This window comes from Panthera pardus, unplaced genomic scaffold (assembly GCF_024362965.1).
Source record: "Panthera pardus isolate Hobbes unplaced genomic scaffold, ASM2436296v1 HiC_scaffold_16, whole genome shotgun sequence".
NCBI classification, from domain to species: Eukaryota; Metazoa; Chordata; class Mammalia; order Carnivora; family Felidae; genus Panthera; species Panthera pardus.
Genome location: NW_026526721.1, coordinates 93,598,025 through 93,622,991, shown reverse-complemented (window position 1 = coordinate 93,622,991; position 24,967 = coordinate 93,598,025). Strand labels below are relative to the sequence as shown.

General features: G+C 37.6%; 1 protein-coding gene across 6 annotated transcripts in view; it reads right to left on the bottom strand.

The window, feature by feature from the left end:
* Nucleotides 1-24,967, bottom strand: part of PLD1 (phospholipase D1) — a 204,390-nt gene that overhangs the window by 70,063 nt on the left and 109,360 nt on the right. For 5 of the 6 annotated variants that reach the window (XM_019463174.2, XM_019463175.2, XM_019463171.2 and 2 more), the window contains 5 exons: nucleotides 17,723-17,804; nucleotides 9,337-9,447; nucleotides 7,010-7,210; nucleotides 5,779-5,992; nucleotides 5,081-5,194 (listed from right to left, as the gene is read on the bottom strand). In XM_019463174.2, the coding sequence (XP_019318719.2) occupies nucleotides 5,081-5,194; nucleotides 5,779-5,992; nucleotides 7,010-7,210; nucleotides 9,337-9,447; nucleotides 17,723-17,804 (722 nt within the window). The remainder of the gene's footprint in view (nucleotides 1-5,080; nucleotides 5,195-5,778; nucleotides 5,993-7,009; nucleotides 7,211-9,336; nucleotides 9,448-17,722; nucleotides 17,805-24,967) is intronic. The other variant, XM_019463172.2, reaches the window with a different exon arrangement.

Here is a 24,967-nt window from a genome sequence, read left to right as displayed (position 1 = left end):
CTATCTGAGGCTGTGGGCTGGTGAGGTTTCATAATCCATACGAGTTTACCATTAGTGAGTAGTGGGGGCTATAACCAGGTTCATTACTTGACAATGAAATTCAACATTCTTCTCCCCATCTACTAGGTGACTGAAGAACATCTCACAAAGTTAACCATGAATAAAGAACTTGCTGAGAGGGACTACGAGAGAGCAATAAAGCCAGGTCAGGCAGAGAAACATGAATGGGAGACGCCATGAAGAAGTCATGCCCTTGGCTCTCTTCAACCAACATGGCGCATGCCCAATACATAATTTTGTCTTTTGCATCTCAGAATCAAGAACCTCAAATCAGCACACAGCCCCTGTTCCTGCCCTGGGATTGTCAAGCTGACTGACACCGAGCTTCATCTTTTTGGGTCAGAAATTCTTTACATGTAAAAGGAAGAATTTGGCCTAGATGGCATCTAAGATCTTTGGCTCTAACATTCCATACTCCCAACATCATAAATGACATCCATAATAAATATCACAAGAACACACAGAGCTTATGATCACATAAGGCGCAAAAGCAGCAACCCACTGCAGCATTTCACAAAGAGCTTTGCCGGGACCATTTTACTTAAGGATGAAAATTCTGACTTAAATAGTTTGTACATTTATGGGATATGGTGGCCACATAAACAACTAAGCAGGAAGACAAGCAGAACTACAAATCACAAAGCAGCGCTTGGCACAAAAGAGGCACTTAACAAACACGCTGGGTACAAAACTATTCATTGAATGAATAAATGGTAGCACATACCAGTGAGAGGAGCGGACCAGCCCCCTACCACCACATGTCCCAGAATGGTCTTTCTAAAACGCATACCATTGGCTTAAAAGCATTCTAAGATCACCTGCTGCCTGCCCATGGGGAGTCAGGTCCTAAAAGCTGAGTGTGCACAGAAGGTTCTTCCCAAACTGATGCCAATCTCCCTTTCTGGCCCTTGTTCTTCCCCAACCCAGGCCCCGTGCACACCACATTTCTCCCAGTGTTTTGACAGGCGTGGTTTGTTACGCCTTGGTACAGTTGGCACATTATTCCTTCCCGTCCAGAATGCCCTTCCCTCCCTCTCATCCTCAACTCCACATCTTTCTAGAGCTACAATAGCTGTCACCTGCCCTACAGGTACCTCCCAGATCCCAGAAGGGTGAGGCTACTACTAGCACTGCCGTAGAACCATCAGTAGCTGCACACCCTGGTGCCTCGGACTCTCTGACACAATTGTGCACGGATGCTCCCCACGAGTCTGGAAGCTCTTCGGGGTGGAGAGTGTGCCTTCACTGCGTGGTGTAGCTCCTGGCATTCAGTAGGCAATCAATACGTACTTGCAGAACAAAGGTTTTTAAACAATCACCACACACACACACACTGCTAATATTCTAACTTAAACTGAATAATTAACCTTCAAAGTTATTGACATAATCTATAAAAGAAAAATGTCTTAAAAGTGCTAAATATTAACAAAACTAAATAATGTTAAAAATAGCATTCTATTGACTTCTCCCAGTGATTTATTTTCCTGCTCTGTTGAGACTGAAAGGCCAAAGTACTGGCAATCTGTTTGCTCACCTGTAAAATCTTTAGAATAAGCATGGAATTTTATATTTTTTTAAAAAAAGAGATAGAAAGGAAACAGGAACAAAGAATGAGGTAAATCATGGGTCAAATTCCAAAATAAAAAAAAAAAATATATATATATATGGTAATATACACATAAGCTAAAGCTTAACATTTATATGCATGCATGTGTTTAAAAATTAACTTTCACCTATCAGTTATGATAAGAAAAACAAAACAAAGCAAATTCTCATCTCAGAAAATTGTGTTGGTACTGATTGGATTCAACCTGCTCATAATTCAAATTTGTTTTTGGTTTCAGTCATGGCCTAAATTATTCCAAATAAGTCAGTCTTCCCCAGAACAAATGAAATATTAAGGCAATACAGCCAAGGACTCATAGTGTGACTGCTGCCCAGAAGTGCATGAGCACCTACGAGCAGGAAGAGAGGCTTTTTACATCAGCCATGCTGATCTGAGGGGTCCTCCTCAGTCTGCATTTGGCTTCCAGCTGATTTCATAATTGCACCTGCCTTGTCTTTGGCATAGGTTTTATGCCAGTTTTCTGCAATCCTCATCCCTCAGTGGCCCAGACACAGGCTGTAAAGTTCATAGAAAGGGTGTCTTCCTGCCCTTCACCCATGTCTTCTGGCTTTGCTTCTTCCTCTCTTCTTTTTATGGTCTCTTGACTGCCAAGGCTGCATCCCCTACACCATTACTGCAACCCCCGCTTCTTGACCTTCTTTCCTAGTCCCTCCTCCTTCACAAAGTTCTCCCTAATCTTCTTCTAAATGTGCTCTTTGAGCTCTGCCTTCTCCTTTGGCTCTCAGATCCACAGCCCCTTCCAAAGCCTCCCTCAACCTTCTCCACCCAGTTGTCCCACCAGGCCTTAAAACCATGTGTTTAACACTAGAATCATTATTATTCCCACAAAATCAAGTCTTCCTTGAGATTTCTGCTTTCTGTTCATAGTTACTCAAGCTCAAACCTCAGGATCAACTTTGGCTCCTTTCTTTTCCTTGCTCTCTTCTCCACCTACCTCCCAGTCGCCACTTCCCAAATCCTATTGAAATTCTGCAGATTCTTCCTTTGGAAAAAGTTTCTTCCATTCACTTCATTCCTGGGACAAGCTAGTCAGACTCTCTGTGGTGTAGTGTAACTTAGTAAAACACCATCCTTAACTCTCCACCCACCCCCACCACCTGTCTTCTCCAAATCCCACCTCCATTCCTCACCCACCAGGGATTCTCCGACATTTGATAGATGAAGTTCAAGGTCACAGCCTGATCTTCAAAACCTTCCATTACAGGTACAGATGTAACCCACCAATCCAATCTATACACAAAATTTACTAACTCTTATCCATAATTCCAAAACCCAAAAGCTCTGAAAATTCAAATGTTTTCTCATAGCTCATTTGCTAGCAAAATCTGACCTGAACTAAAAAGAAGTTATAATCTTTATTTAACCCACCTGGTGTTGCACAAATATAAATGATCTGTTTAGGTGTTTCCCAGACCCTGCAAGCAGTATAACATAATATAGAGTATAGGTATTGCATTACCTTTCTAAAATCTGGAATCTTCTAATTTCTGAAGCACATCTGACCCCTAGAATTTTGAATAAGAAATTATAGACGTCTATGCATCTACCTCATTCCACACCTACACCTGACATGCTGAAATAAACACTTTTGGCACTTCCCACATATGTGTCCTAAGATATAACATCTACCAGGGCACCTGGGTGGCTCAATCAGTTAAGCTTCTGACCTCAGCTCAAGTCACGATCTCAAGGTTCTTGAGGTGGAGCCCCACACTGAGCTCTTTGTTCTCAGCACAGAGCCCTCTTTGGATCCTCCTGTTAGTGCATTATCTAATTAACCCATAGTGATCTTGTACATGGCTCCACGCTAATTTCTGTCCACGGCCAGTAAGGTTCACTAGGAGCCCAGGTCATCATGGTCTTTTGCGTTCAAGTAAAACTGATTTGAACTAAGAAGCTAACCCAGTTTGTAGCCTCAGGAAAGGAAATTATTAACTCAAGCAAATATTCAGTTTCAGATTTCTTATGAAGAGTTACTCTGTGCTTAAATCAGGTTTCAAGTCCTATGAGACACTATGTTTAAATCATTACATAATTTAAATGTAGAGCTGTGCTCTTTAAACTCCTTTCATTAATAGCAGAACCTTGCTTTTTTTCTTCCAACACAAATTCACATGGAGCTTTTATATATATATATATATATATATATATATATATATATATATATGTATATGTGTATATATATGTGTGTGTATATGTGTATATATGTGTGTGTGTATATGTGTATATATGTGTGTATATGTGTGTATATGTGTATGTGTATATATGTGTATGTGTGTGTGTATATATATGTATATATATGTGTATATGTGTGTATATGTGTATATATGTGTGTGTGTATGTGTATATGTGTATATATGCGTGTGTATATGTGTGTATATGTGTATGTGTGTGTGTATATATATTTCTGTGTGTGTGTATATATGTGTATATATGTGTATATGTGTATATATGTGTATATGTGTGTGTGTATATGTGTGTATATGTGTATATGTGTGTGCATATGTGTGTATATGTGTGTGCATATGTGTGTATATGTGTATATATGTGTGTGTATATGTGTATATATGTGTGTATATGTGTGTATATGTGTATATATGTGTGTGCGTGTATATATATTTCTGTGTGTATATATATGTGTGTGTATATATATATATATACATATATATATACACACACAGAAACATATATACACACCTCACAGAATTTTTCTGGTTGAAGCAAGTACCAATAGAGATGGGAGTGTCCAGGGCCCACCTGCTTGGTATACCCCCTCAGAGCCCCTGAGAAACACCAGGGTCCACAAGTGAGTGACTCATATCCAGCCATGGTAGCTGGGCTCTAGCTAAGTCTTCTAAGTAGTGCCCTAGAATCGTGGCCTCGGAATCTAGCCAAAACCTCATGATGTAGTAATCTGCATTTTTGCTAAATCACAAATCTGAATTATGAGCTCTGGAAGGCTGATAAACTGGAACAGCATTGTGCAGGTTACTTTTGATCTCTAACCCTGAGTTTCCTCATCTGTAAAAGGGAGTCAATCTGTAACACTATTACGGCCGAGCACCACCAGTGCTTAGGGTAGTAACAGGAAGTCTGCACACAATAAGCTCTAGCTTATGACTTTACTATGGTTGCCATTCATCACGAACATTACTTGTCCCTTTTCTTGTCCCCTGATCCGTTGCCAAATTCCTCTTCATCCCCACCACCACATTTTAGGCCCTATTTATTCAAATACCTAGTTCTTACAAAAGCTCCTCAGATAACAATTTCAAATAATACATGTGGTGTAAAAACTGTGCAAACAGAAAGCCAATCCAGAAACACACTCACTCTGCTCATGCAGCAAAAGCTGAAGCCTAAGGACATTCTGCGGCTTCACACATCACTTACCAACATTAGGTCTAGTGAGTCCCTGCTCAGACTTACTGGAAGAGTGAAAGAGTTTCAGGTGGGGTTTTAAACCATGGATTAAATTCTGACGACTTCTACAGTGATTACAATAACCTGGAGAAAGTTGAGAGTTCTTTTTTTTTTTTTTAAACAAAGAAATAGATATATATCAAATTTGCTACCCTGAAAAGCAGGCTCGATCATTTTTAAAACTAGGCAAGGCTATAAAACCAGTCACAAATTCTGTGCTACAGAAAACTGTAGAGCTTTAAGACAAATTTGAAAAGAACAGTAAATTTACAAGATGTAGAAAATCTAATGTTTGAAGATAAAACTTCATATATTTCTGGCTAGGAAGAGACAGGAAATCTCTTCTATGAGAAGTTAAGGATGCTTAATACTTTTCTTTTTTTCTTTATAACTTGGCATTATTTTAGAAATGCTTAGACATCCTGCTACCATCAGAAGTATGAATTGTGGTTGTCACAACTACTTGTGTGACTACAACAATAAGTCTGTTCTAAAATGAGGCAAACAAAGCCAAAAAATGGCATGATATTGAATAGGTGATAGCCACCTTTCAGCATTACTCATACTACTCCATTACAGAAAGACAGGTTTAAAACCTGGTCCACAGTGTCCGGCTGTGAAAGAACAGAACATCATCAAGACAAATTCTAGCAAAGACAAAGACTTACTGGAGGCACTGTCAATGCTGCTGATGCTGTCTGCATTGTGCAGGTGGTGCCTGTGGAGGTGTCTGTAGAGGCTAAATTTCGAGAACTTTCTGGATTTTCCTACTCCTTTCAGTTTTGAATCCATATCATCAACGCTCCTCAGGGTGGGCAGATTGTTACTAGCTTTGTTTTTATCTTGAAGGCTTAAGGATTCCATGGACTCTGTTGTTTCAGCCTGAGAGAGTTATTAAAAAAAAAAAGAAAGAAAGAAAAAAGATACCTCATAGGATATGCTGCAATGTGACCCTTTAATTCTAGTTGAGCTGACGTGTAAAGTTCACACATGATGGTCTAATAGACACACAACAATGTGTGAGGTCAGCCACAGGGCAGTGGAGGATTCTTGTGAGCTGCTTAAATACTGGCAAAGGAATACCAGGCGTTCCATTGTACATCCCCCTGCAGTAGATTAAATTCTTGAAATTTCATACCAGTTAACCTTTTTATGTCAAATACAATTACATGAGTTATATTCACTGTTGAGCTACTGAATTTCTTCCTCCGATAAACGTGAATAGTGCTTTTTCTGTCAACCGTTTTTCTTGCTACTTATTCACTAAATCTCTATTTTTTCCAGAAGAGTCATCAGCATATACAGCAGCAAGATAAAATGGAGACCATCAAAATTTTTAATGAGTGTATTGATATTTTGGCAACCATTAGAGTTAAACCACTAAGCACTGTTTATGGATATGGCCATATGGGTATTTTGGCAGCTCTTGATTTAAAAGGTACTTTGAGAAGTTATTAAACTCCTGCTTTCAAAAAGAAGTCCCTCCATGACTCCAGACTGACTTATCCTATTTTTGCACGTTTTTAAGTAGGAAGATTTCAAAAACCTTTGCAGGTACTTGTAGTAAGGCTACATATTTAACTCAAAGCTCAACTGATGCACATTTTTGTTTATGAACATTTTTTTTTTCCAAATAGGAAATGAATCTTTTGTTCAAATGGAAAACAGGAGTTAATTATGAGCTGGCAAATGCTCTATTGGATCTGTTTTCTCTTACAAGAGAAGAAAGAGATTAAGAGATGCAAAGTTACAGACTTGCTAGGTGGTCTTTGAAACCAGGTCTGTCCATCCAGGAATATGCTGCCCCCCAGTGAACCAATCAATCAGTCATGCTATTAACACATACTTATACAAATCATGTCCCTTCTATGTAGTTCCATAAAGGTGAGATTTACTTACTGTGAAGGAACTCAGAGATGGTCCTACAGTGACACGCTTCACGCTGCCCACGTCCGTGAGTCTGTGTTCATTGTCATCCCACCTTCCATAGGCCAGGTCGATCCCACCCACAAAAGCCACTGACTGGTCGATGACAACAATTTTCTCATGATGAGCCCACAGATACACGCTGGATGATACATGATCTGGGTGCCTCATCACCTTGGGAGGGAAAAGAAAAAAACCCACGAGTAATGCACTTTTTAAAAAGTTCTTCATGTTATAACAAAATATATCTGTTTTATCCCCTGAATAGCATTTTCTATAATTCAAATACCAGAATATGCTCTGTATACACCAAACTTCTAATTTCATTCTCAGTGCTTACAAGAGGAAGATTCCTGGTTACTTTTTTAAGCCTCCCCACCAGCCCTGCCCCATACCACATTTGGGGGAAGCTGCCATTTAACTAGAAATGTGGCCACATATTTCAGTAAAAGCTGTAATACCTTTTGTAATGTAAGAGCTGATTCCTTTTTTCCACCTAAAAGGCTTATGCTATACCTGATCTTATTTTAAAAACAACAAAAAACTCTGAAAATGTTTAACCAACATCTACCTCTGAGAAAATTTTTAATAGGTATATTGATATTTTGGCAGCCACTGAGTTGAAATTGCAAGCATATGGATATAGGGATATACATACTTTGGCAGCTCTTGATTTGAAAGATATTTTGAGGAGTTATTATTCTCCTGCTTTCAAAGAGAACTCTCTGTATTTTTTTTTGTTAATTTAATGCTCATTTATTTTTTGAGAGACACAGAGAGACAGAGTGAAAGTGGGAGAGGGGCAGAGAGCGAGGGAGACAGAGAACCCAAAGCAGGCTCCAGGCTCTGAGCTGTCAGCACAGCGCCTGACGCAGAGCTCCAACTCACGAACTGTTCTGAGCTGAAGTTGGAGGCTTAACTGACTGAGCCACCCAGGCACCCCTAAAGAGAAGTCTCTTTAGATGATCCCAGACTGACCTATCCTATTTTTGTATATCTTTAAGTAAAGCATTCCAAAAACTTTGGAGACTACTAAAGTTCTTAGTAACCTACATTTGTTGTGTGTAGTAAAATACACATAACACAAAATTTACCATTTTGACTATTTTTAAATGGACAGTTCAGTGGCATTACATACATTCATATTGTTCAATCATTACCATTATGTATCTCCAGAACGCTTCATTTTGCAAAACTGGAACGCTGTATCCAATGAACAATAACTTCCCATTCCCTCCTCCCTGTAACCCCTGGCAAACACCATTCTATGTCTCTATGAATTTGACTAAGTATCTTACTATTTGCCTTTTTGTGATTGGCTTATTTCATCTAGAATAAGGTGTTCAAGGTTCACCTATGTTTTAGCATACATCAGAATTTCATCTCTTTTTAAGACTTAAATATACTCCACTGTATGTATATACAAATCATTATTGAGATTGGGATATTAAAGTGTCCAACTATTATACAATTGATTGTACAATTGTCTATTTGGTCCTTTAATTCTGTCGGTGTTTGCTTTATATATTTTGATAGTCATTATCAGGTATGTACATGTTTACAATCGCTGTATCTTTTTGCTACGTTAAAACTTTTAATAATATATAATGTCCTTCCTTATATATTATAAACTTTTTCTATTATAATATCATCTGATACTAGTATAGCCACTGCTGCTCTCTTTTGATTAGTATTTACATGGAACATCTTCTTTTAGCCGAATAAAAACACACAATTGTTATATACTGTAAGCCTGCTGGAGATTTACTAATTCATATGTCTTGGTGTATCTCAATGACTTGGCAATAATTATTGATAGCTTTTTCAGTCTTTAGTAAATATCAAATTGCTCTTTTTATTGCTTATTGAATTTATTTATCTTAATTAGTTTTGTATATAACACACTATTAAGAAAAAGCTTTTTAAATCCTAGATGAGCTCTCTGTTGCTATGAACATTCAAGGGACATCACAGGGAGACCACATCTAAGACATTCCAGGATAATCTCAACGAGGAGCAAGGGAACTTGACAAAGCTCCTGAGTATTGAAACAATTGTAGAAGGTGTGTTCTTGGCTAAATTATCAGGTTAGGAGAAACAGAAATGTGAACTCTGCTGACCCCATCGATATCAGAAGTATAAGAAAGTATTTTTGTTTTATTTCTGAGAAGGATCCAATGCTATTCACTCAAAATGTACATTAGGGAATTCTACAAATTACCACTGCTCAAAGCAAAGCACACCTGAAAGACTACAGAATAATACAGAAGAAAGGTTGTTCAGAAGGATGAACCTATTACCTTTATGTTGGGGTGTAGACGCATTAAAGTCCTCTTGCTGTATTCACTGTTGATTCCAAGAGCGAGTTCCACCTCTTTGTAGAGCATTATGAAGATTCTCACCCCCTCTTGCTGTCACAAGAGAGAACACAAGGAGGAATGAGAATTTCTGAAAGTAGGTTATGCTTTTTCTTGTCTTTTTCATGCCTGTGTATTATAAAGTTTCTTCTATAAACAAGTATAATAAGATATTTAACGAAAAATGCAACACGAGAAGGTGAAACATAAGTATATATCAAGATACAAATGTAACAAAAATGTATGTCCCTTCCATTCTTAGGACTTGTCATACCAACACACAATGTCAATATTTGAAAAGGCTGAAATGGTAAACTTACCAGTGAAAAGTGTTGGTCTTATACCTGTGAACATTTTCAAACACTTACACAACATTAAGGAAAGTGTTGGCCTGATTCAGGTTGCAGGATTAGGGTTTTCGGTTTGTTTTTATTACACTTCCATTAGTTAAAATAGCAGTGACAAAAAACTCTGATGGCAATAAATCACACTAAATATCCCTTAAATGTTTCTGGAGTATTTTGATAGAATTTTTCTTTATTAAAAATTACTTAAGTAAAAAAAAAACATTTCTTTATCTTCAAAGATGAATATAGTGATTCACATTTGGAACTCATAATTACAACATTAATGTCTATTTGTGACATGACTTCTTTGGAAGTTTCTCTAATGTTCAAAAATCCCTGAGATTTAGCAGCAGCACAAAATTAACATCGATTCAACCTTAGACCTTGGACTTAAAAGAAGACAAATAAGGCCACTGTGAAGGTCAAATTAAATCAAAAGTGCCTGATAAACTTGAACATGCTATGTTAATAATATTTTTATTAGTATTAACTATCAAAGAGACAATGTTGGGGTGCCTGGGTGGTTCAGTTGGTTAAGTGCCCAACTTCTGCTCAGGTCATGATCTTGCAGTTCGCAGGTTTGAGCCCTGCATTGGGCTCTGTGCTGACAGCTCAGAGCCTGGAGCCTGCTTTGAATTCTGTGTCTCCCTCTCTCTCTGCCCCTCCCTCACTCATGTTCTGTCGCTCTCTCTCAAAAATAAATAAATCAACTTTATAATAAACAAATAAATGCAATATTCTAAAAAAAGACAATGTCTAATAGCTGGTAGTATAAAAAAAATAGTATTTTCTCCTCTAGTTTGGATAGTGATAAGGTTTTAGCTAAATTGCCCCACATCTGAATGTCCTTCCTCTTCTCCCTGTCTAGTCACACAGTCCCCTCACCAACATAGAGTTAAGAATGTATTCCTCTAGGAAACTCTTATCTTATTTACCCCCACTTCTTATATGACCTTTTTACTTTAGGTTTGCATCCTCAGTACTGCTGTGCAGTTTGCAACATTTGAATTTGCATTCTCTATATCCAGCAGCTCTGAAGCCATTTTGAAGCATACTGCATACATATTGGATAATGTATCTACACGTAGGCATTTAAAATCCTAGAGATAAAAGGCAAGAACTTGTACACAGTACAGTACTTTATAAAGCATTAGAGATACTGGCATATGAAATAAACTATAGTGACAAAGAGTAATTTAATTACAGTTTAAATTAACAATCCACGGTAATTAGATATACTTCATAATGGAAATTTGAGTCATTAATTTAAGAAGCCAACTGGGTCGAACACAACTAATTTATAAGAATTGGTTATTTTTGCAACACTATAAAAATATGAAGTATCATAAGAGTTAATATTTTTAAGTTGCAGGGTACAAAATCTTGGAGTACACCAAATATATATATATAGTTCCCCAATACTGGTCTGCCAATATTAAGAAGCATGTTTTGGCCATTAAATCCTTATAAGAACACATCCCTTCAAAATACTAACACTCTCGGTATGCCTGAGTAACTCAGTAGGAGAAGCATCTGACTTTGGCTCAGGTCATGGTCTCATGGCTTGTGAGTTCGAGCCTGACATCAGGCTCTGCTGACAGCTCAGAGCCTGGAGCCTGCTTTGGAATCTGGGTCTCTGTCTCTCTCTTTGCCCCTCCTCCGCTTGTACTCTGTCTCTCTCTCAAATAAATAAGCATTCAAAAAAATTTCAAAATACTAACACTCTATATTTCTTGGTGTGACATCTGAAAAGTGCATACATTTTTGGAGGAATATACTTAAATATATGTTCTGAGCTGCACTAAGGAAAGTCAAATGGGCGATGGATATTAAGGAGGGCACCTGTAGTAATGAGACTGGGTATTGTATGTAAGTGATGAATCACTAAATTCTACTCCTGAAACCAATATTGCAGAGTATGTTAACTAAAATTTAAATTTGAATGTGAAAAGTAAAATGCATTCTGACCCTGAAAAAAAAAAATAGGATAAAAAAATACATATGTCATCCTATTTCTCTGGTTAATAGCTGACTTTTGGAATTTTCTTATTAGTAATTAAAATTATGCAACTATTACTGCAACCAAGTGCATAAGGACAGACCAGATAAAGAAATAAGGAAGTGAAAGTGTAGGCAAGACATGAACAGATTAGCTTCTAAGAGTTCAGTCACTTAGGGCTCTGCAATGAACCACTGGCGGAGAGCTCTAAATGCAAACTAGAACATTATTTTTTCCCTCTACTGTTCATATACACTCTGCTATTTGGGTATTTTAGGATTCGGTACTGAATCACAGCAACACAAAATAGCCTCCCATTTAAAGATACAGTATAAAGTCTAAAACCCAAAATTGCAACCCAAATTATAAAACATTACACCTGACATCTTTCGTCACGTTTATTTTAAATGAATGAAATTGTGCTTCTTCAGCTTATGAAATTACCATCCTTGAAGGACAGGAGTTGCAATTTAGACCCTGGCTTGATTCTTTTTTTTTTTTTTTTCCCCTTATTTTTTATTTATTTATTTTTTAATTAATTTATTTTTTAATTTACATCCAAGTTAGTATATAGTGCAACCATGATTTTACGAGTAGATTCTTTTATGCCCCTTACCCATTTAGCCCATCCCCCCTCCCACAACCCCTCCAGTAACTCTGTTTGTTCTCCATATTTAAGAGTCTCTTATGTTTTGTCCCCCTCCCTGTTTTTATATTCTTTTTGCTTCCCTTCCCTTATGTTCATCTGTTTTGTCTCTTAAAGTCATCATATGAGTGAAGTCACATGATATTTGTCTTTCTCTAATTTTGCTTAGCATACTACCTTCTAGTTCCAGACCCTGGCCTGATTCTTACAGTTTTCTACTGACCTGCATAACTAATGGATTTTTGAAATAATAGAGATGTTAACACTAATGGATTACATTATTACCCTCCATTTATTAATACCTTACATTTTCTTCTATATTTTGTCTTTTCTCATTGAAATAAATTAACTCCAAAGGAAATAGGGTAGAGACTTTTAAGTCTTTTTAGCTTATATACAAAAGACTAATAAGGAAGTAAGAAAACAGTTCATTTTAGGTAATCTGGTTTACAATTATTTACTTATATCTGTATCAGAATGAACAGTTAATTAGTGACAAGATTTCTGTGATCATAAAGCAATAAATTCCTCTTCTTTTGGTCAAAGTATTACAACACTATCATAAACCCTAAACTACAAAGGGCAAAGGAAAAATGTTTCCTGACAATGAAGGCATTTTCCCGGTCATAATAGTGCAGCCTTACACAAAATGTGAGAAATAACTGTGCAAAATGAAAGCCAAATTAGAAAAGAAAAAAGGACTGATGTGAATTCTGTAATTTAAGAAATACACATCTGAAGCATCCAATGTTTTGCCAACACCTTTTCATGACCCTAGGGGAAATTACTTTTTATTACAGAGGAGGAAGAAAAGTATTAATAGGCCAAGTAGAAAAATGAATGGCCTGGAGGGGATTACACAATGTCATCTTTCTCATCTCTGCTGAAGTCACGTAACCCAAAGGTTAACGGAACACACGTCACACTATCAACACAGAATAAACTTTGTAAAACCGGAGTTTCAAAAGTTGAAAGTTCTGACCTCTTTTCTAACTAGTTTTGAATCAAGTAGAGCAGACATAAGAGTATACATAGTAGGAATTTTTAGGAACTTCACATATACAAAATACATGCGAAGACAATAAAAAGTAAAAAAATTTTATAGTCCAAATCAAAGAGACTTTTTTGAGTCCATTTTTTTCTCTCTGATTACTCAAAATACTGTGGTCAAAATATTTTCTAAATGCAGCCAGGTTTGTCTCCTGCCTCGAGACAGCTTAACTTATGCATCCCCAGGATAATCACCAACTTTATCATTTGTCAAGGACTTCTGCAGAGTGTGCAATATTTGGGGAAAATGAAAAATAAAGGACAGGAGATCACATCCTCACCATTCAATGTAAGCAATGTGAAAAAGTACAAATTCTCCTTTTTTTTTTTTTTTTGAACCAGTTCTATTTGAAGCATAGTCTTCAAGGTTGAAGATCCATTTTTCCTTTCCCACACATGCCCTTCTAGCCCACCACTTTGATAAGATCCTGTTTTATTTTCCTGTGTGGAGATGTGATTATCTCATTTGACAAACCTGAACATCTTTTCCTCCTAAATGATCACTGATTGCAGCTCTAGAATGTGGCTTGTGGTCCAGGACAGAAAGAAACTACCTCACAACAAAAATCACCCCTGAGGACCTAAACCCTTTTCTGTAGGTCTCCAGGTGGCTGCATTTGAAGATTTTTTTCAGTGCAAGTCCCATCAGAAATATCATGTTCCTAGGGTGCCTGGGTGGTTCAGTTAGTTAATCGTCTGGCTTCAGCTCAGGTCATGATCTCACTGTTTGTGAGTTTGAGCCCTGTGTTGGGCTCTGTGCTGACAGCTCAGAGCCTACAGCCTGCTTTGGATTCTATGTCTCTCTCTCTCTCTCTCTCTCTCTCTCTCTCTGCCCCCCTCTCTCTCTTGCACTCTGTGCGTGTGTTTCTCTCTCAAAAATAAATAAACATTAAAAATTTTAAAAAAAGAATCATCACATTTCTAAGGTTGAAATATACACATTGGGTACATGAATACAGTTGCCATAACTATGATGCACTTTATTTCAACTCTTGGGGCAGTCCATGCAGACCTGTGGGAAACCCTGGGATGCTGACTTGAGCCATAATCAGCTTCTAAGTCAAGGTTGGCTTATGCTATTTTAAATGATAACACTGCTATTCAAAAGGTAAAAGAAATAGGAAATTACCAGTTTGGCTATCACCAGAGAAACAAAATACTGTATTTCTTCCATAAAAACAGCCATTGTAAGAGATGTTTGCCTGTATCCTGGCTATGAGGCAGAGACACAAAATTCCTCCCCCCAAATCTACACAATGAGATAGAAGAAAAAAAATGTATTTATTTTAATCAACCTTGTGTATCTCTGGGATCCATTAATGTAAGAATAAATGTTATTTTTTCAACCCAGTACTCTGTGAAAGTAGTGGCTTTCAGAAACTAAATAATTTAGGTGAGACAGTGTTTGTAGGCATAGAAAATAACAATTTACAATGATCTGGGTATTAAAAATTTATGACCAAAATAATATGGTATAGCTAAATTAAGGAAGAGCAATTCTGCCAAATGTACCACTAAGAAATTAATATTTAATAATATTACTATTTCCTTAGGAAGTTGTTTTTTTTTTTGAGAGAGAGAGTGAGCGAGCACAAGAGCAGGAGAGAGGGCCAGAGGGAGAGGGAGAGAGAGAATCCCAAGAAGGCTCCATGCTCAGCTCAAAAACTGATATAGGGCTCAATCTTATGACCCTGGGATCATAACCTGAGCTGAAATCAAGTAGGATACTCAACCAACTGAGCCACCCAGGTACCCCTCCTTAGGAAAATTTTAAAATCATTACGTGCAATTTAAAAATTCCAAGTTTCACAAAGCAGATGGAATTGAAATTAAGCACCATTATCAGGCAATAGTATTTACTTGGCCATGGTGTTCACCTAGGACCTCACCAGGGTTCATGGGCCATAAAAGCAAAGAAAGCCCACACTGGTGATAGAAAAGTCAACTAGACAGTAGCCTGAGGGGAAAACAAACATATGAGAGCTAACACAACATGGAGGGCCAGGCCTGCAGGATCTTTAGAATCTTTCTCCTAAGCCCTGCTCAGGCATTTGCTAGCTTTCTGGAATTTACTCAGATGTCCTGTAGGCACCTCACACTCAAGTCAGCTGGAATTTAGCTCATCGAACCCGAGTTCTTTCCACTTCTTCCCATTGCCAGACTCACCTTCCTAATACACCATTTTGATCAGATCACCAGACTCCTCTACCAGACTCGAACCTTCCCCAGTCACTTCCTACTTTCTTCCATTAAGTCCAAACGACTGACTTGGCTCGCAAGCCTCCACATCTGGCTGCAACAGCCTTTCCAGCTTGATCCCTCATCGTACTTACGCTAACACTCAGCTATAATTAGCCTTGTCACTTTACTGTGACTGACAAAGCCTTGGGAATTCCTGCCTCCGGAATGTTTCCTCACCACAGTTTCTACACCTAGAAACTTCTTCCTTTCATTTAAATTTTTTTGCCCATCCTAAATGCCCTAAATTCCTCATATTGTGAGGGACTTCCCCACCAGAGCTTCCCATAGTAGGCACTCAACAAATACATATTGATTGAAACCTACAACAGTAAAGTGTTGGATGCGTACTATGAAGAGAGGATTTACTAGTATGGTTGACAATTGCTAGGCCAGACTGGAACAGCTTAACTAAAATGGAATCTTGAGGAGAGATGGGAAAAACGCTGTTTCGTAGAGAGAAACGTGGAGAAGGCTATAGCCCATTCAATATGTAGAAGGAAGTTTGATAAGGCTAGGACTAAACCTGGGACACGAGTCCTTCAGCAAGCCTTCCATGGGCAGGGATGGAGTCCTACTCACATTCATGGCATCTTTAGTAATTAGTGTAGTACCTGGCTCCTAGGAGACACTCAGTAACTTTATGCTGAATTATTTATTTAATGAACATACAAATAACGCTTTTGAAGACAGAATTTCCAATTTTGTGAATGGAATTCTTTTGAGGCAATGAATTAGACTAGCCATGAAAATAATGCTGTTTGGCAGAACATGTGTCTGAAATAAAGCTTATCAACTTCTTTTTCCATCAGTATTAGTGAGGTCTGACTATATCTATGGATTATCTTTAGAAATCTTAAAGGCATGGGGAAAGACACTGAAAGAGGGAGGATGGGTAAATGGGGAAAGCAATAAGAGAACGTGGAGAATGGGAAAGAAGAAATGAGTCACAACTATAAGAAACAAAAATTCTTGTTTTTACCCAATTACCCAGGATCTACAAATTATGTTAGAATGTTTAATGATAGAATAATAAAGGGGTGCCTGCGTGGCTCACTTAAGCGTCTGACTTTGGCTCAGGTCATGATTTCCTGGTTCGTGAGTCTGAGCCCCGCGTCAGGCTCTGTGCTGATGGTTTAGAGCCTGGAGCCTGCTTCGGATTCTGTGTCTCCCTCTCTCTCTGCGCTTACCCACTTGCACTCACTCTCTCTCACTCACACACACTCTCTCTCTCTCTCAAAAATGAAAAAAAAATAAATAAACATTTAAAAAATGATAGAATAAAAAAGCTTAAGACAATTTCAAGTAATAGTAGAAAAAAAAAGCTGGCACTTCCTAGTTTGGACATGATTAATAACAAATCCAGATCTATTCTAATTTTACTTAATTTACCTTGGTTGAGAGCCAACTATATAAAAACATTCATTAGAAATAAGAATGTAAAGTAGTCATTGATGAGCCTATACTGTTTCAGTTACTTACTTTTTATGCCAAAAAGAATACACTCAATGCTTACCCAGAATCTACAGGGTCAACTGGAGAGGAGGCAATTCCACATTTTTACCATGAACTGTCTCAAAACTGGAACCAAAGCAACACCAATTCTTACTGCCCTTCTTTTTGATATTCTTCTACATTATCTTGGCCCCAACTGAATGAAATAATTCTCCTAATGACTTTGTGTTTTGATCAAATGGCAGAATAATGAATAAAAAATAAAATGCTACATTTCATTTCACCCTTTATTATTCAACGATAAAATCTTGCTACAGTTTTTTTGCCTATAAAATTAACTGCCTGTAACTGATTAAAAATCAAAACTTAGAGTTCCTGATACAATCCATGCTGTGAATTAGGCTAACATATTTATGCAGTCAAGAGTAACAGGAAAAAAGAACCAAATAAACTTGAAAACCACAAATATTCCACTTTTTATCAAACTCTAAAGAAAAAAGCTATGCTTATATATGAAGGGCTTTGAAAAGAAAAGGTATTTCAGAAACAATAAACATTGAAAAAATTACATCAGCCAAGGTTTGGAATACGTACTGCTTTTCGTTTAAGAATGCAGTCCAACCTCCAACGATTTCCTTCAACCACCGGGCGTTTCAGGAAGATTTCTGGACTCAGCCTGAAATCACAAAAGCAAGAGTTTTAAAAAGTAAAATGAAGGTAGACTTAGAGAACTCAGTGACTTCTTAAAATGTAATAACATGCATGTCATAGGAGTCCCAGAAGAAGAAGAGAGAGAAAGGGGGGAAGAAGGTTTATCTGAGCAAATCATAACTGAAAACTTCCCTACTCTGGAGAAGATCACCGGCATCGAAACCCAAGAAGCACAGGAAACTCCCATTAAATTCAACAAAAGCCAGCCATCACCTAGACATATCATATAGTCAAATTCACAAAATGCACAGACAAGGAAAGAATCCTGAAAGCAGCAAGGGAAAAAAGTCCTTAACTTACAAGGGAAGATAGATCAGGCTTGCAGCAGATCTGTCCACAGAAACCTGTCAGGTCAGAGGGAGTGGCAGGAAATAGTCAACGTGCTAAATGGGAAAAATAGGCAGCCAAGGATTCTTTATCCAACAAGGCTGTCATTCAGAATGGAAACTGAGACAAAGAGTTTCCCAGACAAACAAAAACTAAAGGACTTCATGACCACTAAACCAGCCCTGCAAGAAATATTAAAGGAGACTCTGAGTGGGAAAGAAATACCAAAAGCAACAGACTAGAGCCTGCTTCAGCTCTAGGAACAGAGAACATCACCAGAAACACCAGCTTTACAGGTAACACAATGGCACTAGATTCATATCTTTCAGTAATCACTCTGAATGTAAATAGACTAAATGCTCCAATCAAAAGACAAAATATAAAATTCTGATTGTGCCATCAGAAGCAAAGGCAACTTTAGCGCAAATGCCACCATCCTCCTCCTCCAGTGTGGCGGGTCATTGAAAGCTCCACTAGGAGTTCACATATAACTTTACCTGGGAACAACAGCCTTGAGCCATTAAAAAAAAAAAAAAAATCACTATGATTTCTTTCTCTCTTACTCACACATGCAAATATATACGCATATGCAGATACTGGTGATTGCCCAGACAACAGCCATTTTTCACCTTCTTTCTTCAGTCAGAGTCTACCTCCCACAATGAGATATATGAGGAGGCACACATGGGTTTAATGGGAAAGTTTTTCCTCTTTGATCTCTCTTTCTTATACGCGCGCACACACACACACACACACACACACACACACACACACACACCAGGAAAAGTAGCTGTACAACAGATGTTGTTTGGGGATATGATGCTTAGGCAGGTATAGCCATATTGAAATTCTAAAGGGAAAACCAGAACCCTGAAATCACTAGACCATTTTGCCAACTTTAGGACTGCTTAACTTTGGGTTTCTCATTAAACAAGACAAGTAAATCCTCACTGTTTAAGCCACCTTTAGTTGAGAATTCTGTTAATCCAAGCCAAGAGTATTCTAATTGATAAACATAAACACTGACTTTCTATACCAAGGAGCAGTGTCCATAGGACCTGGGGCTTTCTGAGCAGGGAAGAAGGCAGGTTTGCTGATGGATGACATTTTTTTCCAATGTAAAAATGGGGTGAGATCTGAAGTCAGTGTTTGAGTTAAATCTATATATGATGTAACTACTCTATGATGAGGAAAAACAGAACAAAATATGTACAATAAAGGAAACTTTATCTGCTGAAATGCTAGACCTGGAGGAGCAGGAGTAGACTGCAAGGATTAAAGCCTTATAGAGTACCAGGCTGGAGTAGTGCCTTGCCAGAGAGGCCTCTGAGCATGTGAAAACAACAGTTGTAAGGAGCTAAAGATATTTTTAAAATCTTTTTATGCTCTATTTTATTCAGTTAAAGAAAAATAAAGCCCCAAAGATAAAATACCCTAAGGAAATACATACTGTGTAAGATAAATAAGAAAACAGACAAATGGTGGGGTGTGTGCAGTACTTAATTTAGTGTAGGAAAGGAACACAGAGGCAATCTATGTCCAAACAAAGAAACAAAAATGCAGCAATTGCTAGCAAAGGATCTAAAATGAATTAAAAAGAGGTCTGTTACAGGAAGCCATCAAAATGGAGAAAGCAGGCAAAAACCTCTTTGATCTTGGCTGCAGCAACTTCTTACTCAACACGTCTCTGGAGGCAAGGGAAACAAAAACAAAAATGAACTACTGAGACCTCATCAAAATAAAAAGCTTCTGCACAGAAAAGGAAACAATCAGCAAAACTAAAAGGCAACTGACGGAATGGGAGAAGATATTTGCAAACAACATATCAGATAAAGGGTTAGTATCCAAAATCTATAAAGAATTTATCAAACTCAACACCCAAAAAACAAATAATCCGGTGAAGAAATGGGCAAAAGACATGAATAGACACTTCTCCAAAGAAGACATCCAGATGGCCAACTGACACATGAAAAAATGCTCCACGTCACTCATCATCAGGGCGATACAAATCAAAACCACAATGAGATACCACCTTACACCTGTCAGAATGGCTCACATTAACAACTCAGGCAACAACAGATATTGGCGAGGATGTGGAGAAAGAGGAACTCGTTTGCATTGCTGGTGGGAATGCAAGCTGGTGCAGCCACTCTGGAAAACAGTATGGAGGTTCCTCAAAAAGCTAAAAATAGAACTACCCTATGACCCAGAAAATGCACTACTAGGCATTTATCCAAGGGATACAGGTGTGCTGTTTCGAAGAGGCACATGCACCCCCGTGTTTATAGCAGCACTATCAACAATAGCCAAAGCATGGAAAGAGCCCAAATGCCCATTGATGGATGAGTGGATAAAGAAGATGTGGCATATATATACAATGGAGTATGACTCAGCAATCAAAAAGAATGAAAGCTTGCCATTTGCAACTATATGGATGGAATTGGAGGGTATTATGCCTAGTGAAATTAGTCAGACAAAGACAAAAATCATATGACTTCACTCATATGAGGACTTTAAGAGACAAAACAGATGAACATAAGGGAAGGGAAACAAAAATCATATAAAAACAGGGAGGGGGACAAAACATAAGAGATTCATAAATATGAAGAACAAACAGAGGGTTACTGGAGGGAGTGTGGGAGGGGGGATGGGCTATGTGGGTAAGGGGCACTAACGAATCTACCCCTGAAATCATTGTTGCACTATATGCTAACTAATTTGGATGTAAATTTAAAAAAATAAAAAATAAAATTTTAAAAAATTTAAAAATTAAAAAAAAAGGTGTTTTAGGTAGAAATGTGCATTGCTATACACTGCTTGTTCACTGAAGGTGAGAGATACCAAACAACATAGATTCTTGAAATTTTTTTTTTAACGTTTATTTATTTTTGAGACAGAGAGAGACAGAGCATGAATGGGGGAGGGGCAGAGAGAGAGGGAGACACAGAATTGGAAGCAGGCTCCAGGCTCTGAGCCATCAGCCCAGAGCCCGACGCGGGGCTCGAACTCACGGACTGTGAGATCGTGACCTGAGCTGAAGTCGGAGGCTTAACCGACTGAGCCACCCAGGCACCCCTCTTGAAATTTTTTGATGTACACATTAATTATAAACTCAGAGGCCTTCTGTTTGGGGGCCACTTGTAATGCTATACCCTGCAGTTAAGTCTTTACCATTCTTTATTTAACCTACAAGCATTTGTGTACCCTGGATGTAGAACATTCTATTAGATGCTCTGGAGAATCTTAAGATAGATCTCAAGGAACCCTCAGTTTGGGGATAATGCATAAGAAGGTAAAAAACAAGTGTTCATGCTTTAAACAAAGTATAAACAATGGTCTCATTGATGAGGAAAAAGCAGCTATATGAGTTATGACTTACAAGCATCATTATCTCAGGATCTTCACTAAGCAACTATTAGATAAGCAAAGTTCATTAGATAAGCAAAGTTTTATCCCACACACACATGCCAATGATAAAGTTTAATTTATAAATTAGGGACAGTAAAAATTAACAATAGTACTAATAAAATAATGCAATTACAACACTGATAAAACTGTAATAAAAAAATAAAATAAGTAAAACTGTACATAAAATGGTAATAAAAGTTATGTGAATGTGGTTTCTCCCTCTCTCAAAATATGTTATTGTACTGTTTCCCCCTTCTTATGATGATATGAGATGATAAAATGCCTAAATGATGAGATAAAGTGAGATGAATGATGTAGGCATTGTGATGCAGCATTAGGCCACTATCACCCTCTGACAATGGGTAAGAAGGAGAAGCATCTGCTTCTAGATCGTGGTTGATCTCAGGTAACTGAAACTGCAGAAAGCAAAACTATGGACAAAGGGAGACTACTGGATGTAGAAAGTACAAAACGTTGTTGAAAAAAATTAAGATCTGAACAAAAGGAGAGACGTTCATGAATTCAGGAAGAACAGAATCTGATGTACCATCTAAACAATGGGGACTTTACCATTTTTTTCCCCATCTGATTCATCAACCTGAAGGAGAACCCAGAAATGGGCTTTGGCACAGGTACAGAGAACTCAGGTAGAAGTGCTCTACCTCAGGCTTGAGGAGAAAGAATGAGTTCAGATGACAGCCAGGGGCTCACAGGCACCACAACACTGAGGGATTGGAACTTTTTTCTCCAACTAGAAGAGCTGCTGTTCCAAGAGGACAACGTAAATAAATATCCATTGCTTGGCTCCAGACACAAGTATCATTGCAGAAAGTGTGCAGTAGGGCAGGGCAAATAAAGCCCCACCTTTCTAGAGAACTGGGCGGGGGGGGGGGGGTAGGGGGAAGATACAGCAAACCCAAAAGTAGTAGAGAGATCTTCAAGAAAGCAGAGCTTAGGAAAGCAACCCTATTAAGTAGATTATGAACTTCTAGCTCACTCCCAAGCTGCCCTTCCATGGATTTGATCCTAAACATTATACCAAAGTTTGAGAACTGAACTGAGAATTAAACCACAGCCAAGAGGTGAGTAAACACTCACCAGGAAAATGGAAGTGGAAAAAACAAAAACAAAAAAACCAGGGTACCAATCTTATATCAGACAAACCAGACATTCAAACAAAGATTATAACAAGAAACAGAGAAGGGCATTACATAATAAAGGGATCAATCCTACACACCCAATACTGGAGCACCTAGATACATAAAGCAAGTATTAATGGACTTAAAGAGAGAAACTGATGGTAACACAAAGGGTAGGGGACTTTAACACTCTATTCACATCAATGGATAGATCCTTTGAACAGAAGATCAATAAAGAAAGAATGTATTTGAATGAAACATTGGACCTGAGGGACATAACAGATACATACAGGACATTCCATGAAAAAACAACAGAATACATATTCTTTTCAATGAATATGGAATATTCTCTAGAATAGATCACATATTAGACAGAAAACAAGTCTCAATAAATTTAAGAAGATTGAAAGCATATGATACATCTTTTCTAATCACCATGGCATTAAACTAGAAATAAATCACAAGAAAAAAAACCTGGAAAAAACACAAACACATGGAGACTAAACAATATGATACTAAACAACCAATGGGTCAATGAAGCAGTCAAAGAAGAAATTAAAAAAATAAATAAATGGAGACAAATGCAAATGAAAATACAGTGGTACAAAATCTTTGGCACTCAGTGAAAGCAGTTCTAAGAGGGAAGATTATAGTGATATAGGCCTACCTCAAGAAATAAGAAAAAGCCGAAATAAACAAATTAACCAAAAGGTTACACCAAAAGGAACCAAAAGGAACTAGAAAAAAAAAAAGCCTAAGATGAGTAGAAGAAAGAAAATAATACCACAGAAATACAAATGATTACAAGAAAATACTATGAAAAATTATATGCCAACAAAATGGATAACCTAGAAGAAAAGGATACATTTTTAGAGACAGATAGCCTTCTAAAACTGAACCAGGAAGAAAATCTGAACAGACCAATTACAAGCAACAAATTTGAACTGGTAATCAAAAAACTACCAAAAAATGAAAGTCCAGATGGATTCATATGTGAACACTACCAAACTTTTAAAAATTAGTTAATACCCATTCTCCTCAAACTATTCCAAAAAATGTAAGAGGAAGGAAAGCTTCCAAATACATTCAATGAAGTCAGCATTACCCTGATACCAAAACCAGACAAAGATACCACTAAAAAAGAGAACTACAAGCTAATATCTGATGAACACAGAATGCAAATTTCCTCAACAAAAATATTAGCAAACCAAATCTAACAACATATTTTTAAAAAAATCATTCACCACAATCAAATGAGACTTATTCCAAACATGCAAGGATGGTTCAATATTTGCAAATCAATCAGTGTGATACATCACACTAACAACAGAAAGGATAAAAACCATATAATCATTTCAATAGGGCAGAAAAGCATTTAACAAAGTTCAACATCCTTCATGATTAAAAAAAAGAAAAACTCAACCAAGTAGGTTTAGAGGCAACATACCTCACGGGGCGCCTGGGTGGCGCAGTCGGTTAAGCGTCCGACTTCAGCCAGGTCACGATCTCGCGGTCCGTGAGTTCGAGCCCCGCGTCAGGCTCTGGGCTGATGGCTCGGAGCCTGGAGCCTGTTTCCGATTCTGTGTCTCCCTCTCTCTCTGCCCCTCCCCCCTTCATGCTCTGTCTCTCTCTGTCCCAAAAATAAATAAAAAACGTTGAAAAAAAAAATTAAAAAAAAAAAAAAAGAGTCTCTTCTGTTTAAAAAAAAAAAAAAAAAAACATACCTCAGCATAATAAAGATCATCTGTGAAAAATTCGCAGCTAACATCACACTCAGTGGAGAAAAACAGAGCTTTTCCTCTAGATCAGGAACAACATAAAGATGTCTACTCTCATTACTTTTATTCAACATAGATTAGAAGTCCTAGCCACAGCAATCAGACAAGAAAATGAAATAAAAGGCATCCAAATCAGAAAGGAAGAAGCAAAATTTTCGTTATTTGCAGATGACCTGATACTACGTATAGAAAACCCTAAAGACTCCACTGAAAAACTACTAGAACTAATGAATAAATACAGTGAAGTCACAGGATACAAAATCAATGTACAGAAATTTGCTGCCTTTATATACACTAATAATGGAGCAGCAGAAAGAGAAATTAAGAAAACAATCCCATTTACAATTCTACCAAAAATAATACAATACCTAGGAATAAACTTAACCAAAAAGGTAAAAGACTTGTACTCTGAAAACTATAACACATTGATAAAATAAATTCAAGATGACAAAAAGAAATGCAAAGACATTCCATGT